Raw genomic sequence first — 5,559 nt, forward strand, 5'->3', positions numbered from 1 at the left:
CGGTGTGTTTAATGTGTATTTTCTAATATATTCATCGTTGCTTGATGATTTAAAAATTTTAAAAGTAATAACTTAGACAATTTCACTAATTAGTATCCAACATAATACATAATAAACAATTAAATAAAATTTAATATTAATGGAAATTGTTAGAAAACAGAAGTAGCTATTTATTTTAATTTGATTATATATAACAAGATAAGTTATGCATGTTTTAAAGTAAGTAATATACTTTGTTTCACTAAATAAATTAAAAACCTTGATTCAATATAATTTTTTATTCAATATTTTATCATGTATTTTTTTTCCACAATATTTATATTCTAATTTTATATTTCAGTTCATACAATTGCATGTACTAAAAATATATTATCAAATAGATATCAAATCAATTCTTTTTTCTTAGTCAATTAAATTTTATTAAATTTGTTAAATTTTCATGTTATAATTTTTGCAAAAATGTCAATAAAAAAAAATATTTTAACGGGTATCACTGATACCAAGGCAGTACGTCTTTTGTTTTTTTAAGGAAAGAAATAGCCAAATAGCATTTGTTTAGCCGTCATATTTGACCTCCACTCCAATTGGCTATTGGGTGGCGCAAAAACAAGAAGCGTTAGGTGAAGCAGCCATTGAAGAAAAACTGAGATAGCCACAAAGATGGAAAGAAAGAAACCCTGATAATAGTTTATCGTGATTTGAACTTTAATTATTCAAATTAAAATATGAACGAAGTCAATTTATTTTGAAACTTTTTTTTAAACAAACCAAATTTGTTTAATATGAAGAAAGTTAATGAGATTTATAAAATTTGTTTTACATGAATTATTATTATGTTAGAAGTAAATCATTCTCTTATAATAGCAATTCAACCTAATTATAACTCTTCTGCATCTGAAAGAAAAAATTTATTATTAGTACTTTAAACTAAAATTAATTAAAAATGATAACTTGAAATATTAACAAAAATCTATCTATTTTTTTTCAATCAAATGTTTCACACTTATAATCTAACGAAAATATATAATATATAGATGTTATATATTAGAATTATGGGGGTGTTTAAAAATTTTGTATTTTAAAAAAGGAAGAAGCTGTGGTACAGACAGCTCAAAATCAAATCTTTTTCTTCTCTTTTATAATTTCCTAGAATGAGGAATCTCTTGGGGATAAACTTTGGATACCTGCATCACCCTGTAAGACACAAGTACCACTTGAGTTCAAAGTTCAAAGCACAATCTTACCTAGAACGGTAGGAAGAAATCCTAGCTATTACAAAGAAAATTCCATTTTTCTGTCATGTCTGTAACTGATCTTATTTACCATGAAGAATGTGATTTTGATGAGTATATAAATGAAAGGCGCTTGTAATTTGTACCTAAGATAAGCAAACAAAGATTACACAAGTAGAATTTGAGGTACTGCATTAGAAATTAATGAGAATACAATGTGTGGACAGCATAATCAGCTCGAGAGAAATTTACAAAAACAACAGTTGAGAGATTTGCTATGATAAGAGTTGATTAAGAAAGGATCACAATTTCAAAATTCCTCTTTCACTTATTCTGTTCATGATTCGTGATGCATCATTTAGTCTGTTTGCTCTTTCATAAATGCTGGCAAGAACAAGATGCAGCTCCTTTCTGTTGATGTTAGGATCAGAATCAAGCTTTTCAAAGAGTGATTCTATCATCTTAAAGTCTTTTCTAGCACCATAAAGACTAAGCATTTGGAAGTGAACTTCATCAGGAAAAACACATCTTTCTTCCTGCATCTCCCTATATACAGCATCTGCTTTGTCAAACTCTCGCAACTTCCCATAGGCATTCAGCACCAGGGCAATCACGTTAGAATCAGGAAAATATCCAGCACTCCTCATCTTCTCAAATACCTCAATGACATTTGCATGCTTCTTGTTCCGTGAGTAAAGATCAATCATCAATCCAAACACAGATATATCCTTCACCTCACCAGCATCACATGCCTTCCGAAAAACCCATGTAGCCTCTTCAATCCGACCAGCACGAGCAAGAATAGTAATTGCAGTATCCCTAGGTAGACTGTCTGATTGCTTAAGCTCATGAAGCAAGCGCTTAGCATGAGCAACCAAACCAGCTCTTTCATAAGCAACAATCATAGTTTGATAAAGCACCTGATCAATCTCAACCCCAGAGCTCCTCAACTTCTGAAATAACATTGCAGCCCTATCCAACTTCCCTGCCTTACCCCATATAGATATCATGGTTGAATACGTAATGGCATTAGGTTCAATCCCTCTATTTTGCATCTCTTGCACAAGATTATTTGCCTTTTCATGCTCAAGAGACTTGCCATAAATCTTAATCATCGTATTATACGTAACAACATTCTGCTCAATATCCTTCCTCTGCATCAACCTAAAAAGATGAATTGCCTCCCCAAAAAGCTCAGCCTCACCATAAACCTTCAAAAGGGTATTATAACTAACAACATTCGGCTCAATCCCCATTTTCCTCATACTCCAAAACAACCTATCCGCCTCCCTCGCCATATCAAGCTGACCATAAACATCAATCATAATATTACAAGTAGTACGATCAATTGGGCATTTCACCTCATTCATCTCAGCAAACACGGATAACGCCTCAACAAACTTAGAATTCTCAACAAACATACTCAAAACAGTTGAATAACTAATTGTATCCGGCATAACCCCAACATCCCTCATTTCCTTAACTAACAACCTCGCTTCTCTAAACAACTTAGCCTTCCCAAATACATTAATCATCGAATTATAACAAACAAGATCAGGCATGATCCCTGAACTCTTCAACTTATTAAAAATCGATATGGCTTTGGAAAAATCACGTAACTTCCTCGATAACTCAATCAAATTACTATACAAAACAAGATCACCCGAAACACCATCATTTTCCATCTTTTGAAGCCAAGACAAAGCCGAATCAAACATACACTCTTTTCCAAAATACGTTATCAATGTCGAATAAGTAAACCTGTCCGGTGTTAACCCTTTTTCACGCATTTCTTCAAACAGGCCATGGGCAACTGCCCATTGTTTAGCTTTCACAGCGTTTCGAATAACAACGTTATAAGCGAAGAGTGAAGGCGAGTAACAAGCTTCTTCGTTTATCCAGTCGAGTAAAGCCAACGATCTTTGCCAGTCTGTTTCGCGGGAAAGGAGGGATACCATGAAGCGGATTGAGAGTTGCCGGGTTTTGTATGGGGATAGAAGGGTAAAAAGGTCTTTTTCGTTTTGGGTTTTGGATATTGAAGCCAAAAGCTCTTCCATGTCGACGCTGTGGTCTAAAAAGGTTTGGTTTTGGGGCGTTTTTGATCGGTAAAACCGCGTCGTACCGGGTCGTCTCCATACGTCTTTGGTTGGTGATGAAGAAGAAGAAGAAGAAGAGAGTGCCTGGAGGGTGACATGGTTTCTGGTTTTTACTGTGAAGGCTATGGTAGGGTGAATTTGAGGCGTAAGGATGGGTAGAAATGGAAAAGAAAAGGAAGCTGAAGTAACGATGGTTTCGGTTTGCATGGAAGAGAAAGATGGAGCCATCATCGAAAGAGGGAGACTCGAATTGATGGGTCACAATTTTAAAAAGGTTTGGACTTATTTTTGGGCTAAATCATCCTTTCCAACCCAAGTTTCCAGGCCCAACTTTATCATGTTTAACAAAAAATTGGGCCAACGAGTGGGCCTACACTTAAGTGCTTTTCAAGGTTTGAACGTAAACGCAACCCTACTTACGAACGAATTAAATCTTTTTGACGAAGATATGTTAAAAAGGGCAAAAATTTTTAATTTTAAAAGATTGCATTCTAAAAGTATACAAAATAAAATCAAATGTTTAGCGTGAATGCTTATAGGCACAAGAATTCATAAACGTATATGATTTTTTTTAATATACGTTAATGGTGATAGTTGGAAGAATTCTTTTCCATGAACAAAAGGGTAAGAGCAAGCTTGTGTTATGATAAGGAGTCTAGATGTCATTTCTCTTTAACAGTGACATGATAATCGGGTGTATATTGACTTGACGAGTATAGAGTTGACTTTATTAACTAAGCGAACAGGTATAGCAACTCTTTATCTTCAAAAATGGATTTCTTTAAGAAAAGAATAATTTTCTTATAGATCAAGGACACTGATAACTTTTGCACCTACAAAGTTGTAAAATTAGAACATCGTATAACACTTTATAGTCTAGCAATTCAAATACAAAGGGAAATTTGATGCCAATATTTGGTATGTTATCTATGTCAAGCCTCATAATCTTTCTAAGCAAAAATCTTTTGTTTTGTGAAAAGTTGTAAGGATCACCTTAGCCTCATCATCTCCCATCATAAAATATAGAGATAACTTTCTAAATGATTTTTAAGTTATAGTGAAATATTTAATTTGATATTTAAATTTTAAAAATTTTTAATGTGATATTTGAATTATGAATTTATTAATTAATATGATATTTGAAAGAGTATTTATTAATTAAGTGTTATCATTTGAAGTTAAAAATATGAGTGAGTATTATATTAATTATTAAATTTATAATTCAAATACCACATTTAAAATTTTTAAAATTTAAATATCATATTAAATATTTTTATTTATTATTCAGATCAATTCGTGACATTAATCCTAAAATATAAACATCCATCTTTAGATCCAAAGAGAATCTGATCAGCATGGAGAAGCGTAGCTAGAGCCAAACTAGTGAGGTCATTTGACCCAATTGAAATTTAGCATTCTTTGTATAATATTAAGTAATATACAAATTGAGCACACTAAAAATGAATTTATGGGGTCAATATATCATATAAAAAATTTGGGGGTCAATTTATGGTTAGTAGGAGCTAAGAATCACATATTTATCTTTTGTCCTTTAAAAAATCAAAAAAATTAATAAAAACAAAAAAAAATTATCATTTATCTATTAAAACTCCAATTGTGATTGTAAGAATACAAAAAATGATTTTAGAAATGAATATAATAAAGAAATATTACATAGTCAAATGGGATAAATTTGATAAATAATTGTTTAATTACATATATTAAAAAAATATATTTGATAATGTTGATAATAAAGCAATTATACAGTATTTTTAAATTATAAAAACTTGTCCTGATAATTGTGAAAAAATCTCTTTATATTGTAAATTTTTTATTAATTTATCTTAATTTTTTGTAATGACATTGTTGTTATGAAAAGATTATGTGTGAAAAATTTATATTTATACTTTTGTGTATTATAAAAGATAAAACTCTTTCAGTCCATTGTTGTATGTCCCATTTTAATTATTTTAGATATTAGAAAAAAAATTAAGTTTAGTGCATTTTATATTAAATTTTTTTAATTTTTTTTGTCAAATTGATGTTTCATGATTTTTATATGAAAAATAGTAAGAGTATTTGCAATTGGATAATAAAAAAATGAAGAATAAATAAATGGATAAAAGGAATGAGAGATATATTATAACTAACTAATTACCATACTTAAAAAATGTTCTAGCGATGCAACTGTCATCATGATATAGACTTGATAATTTAAAATATGATATGAT

The 5,559-nt window shown here is 30.7% G+C and overlaps 1 protein-coding gene across 1 annotated transcript; it reads right to left on the bottom strand.

Moving 5' to 3' along the window:
* Nucleotides 1–1,398: 1,398 nt before the first annotated feature.
* Nucleotides 1,399–3,571, bottom strand: LOC111292815 (Tetratricopeptide repeat (TPR)-like superfamily protein). The gene has a single exon (XM_022885407.2). The coding sequence runs from the start codon at nucleotides 3,557–3,559 to the stop codon at nucleotides 1,535–1,537; it is 2,025 nt and encodes a 674-aa protein (XP_022741142.2). The 5' UTR covers nucleotides 3,560–3,571; the 3' UTR covers nucleotides 1,399–1,534.
* Between the last annotated feature and the right edge of the window lie 1,988 nt (nucleotides 3,572–5,559).

This window comes from Durio zibethinus, chromosome 10, assembly GCF_047325235.1.
Source record: "Durio zibethinus cultivar Kanyao isolate XHJ-2024 chromosome 10, ASM4732523v1, whole genome shotgun sequence".
Classification (NCBI taxonomy): Eukaryota; Viridiplantae; Streptophyta; class Magnoliopsida; order Malvales; family Malvaceae; genus Durio; species Durio zibethinus.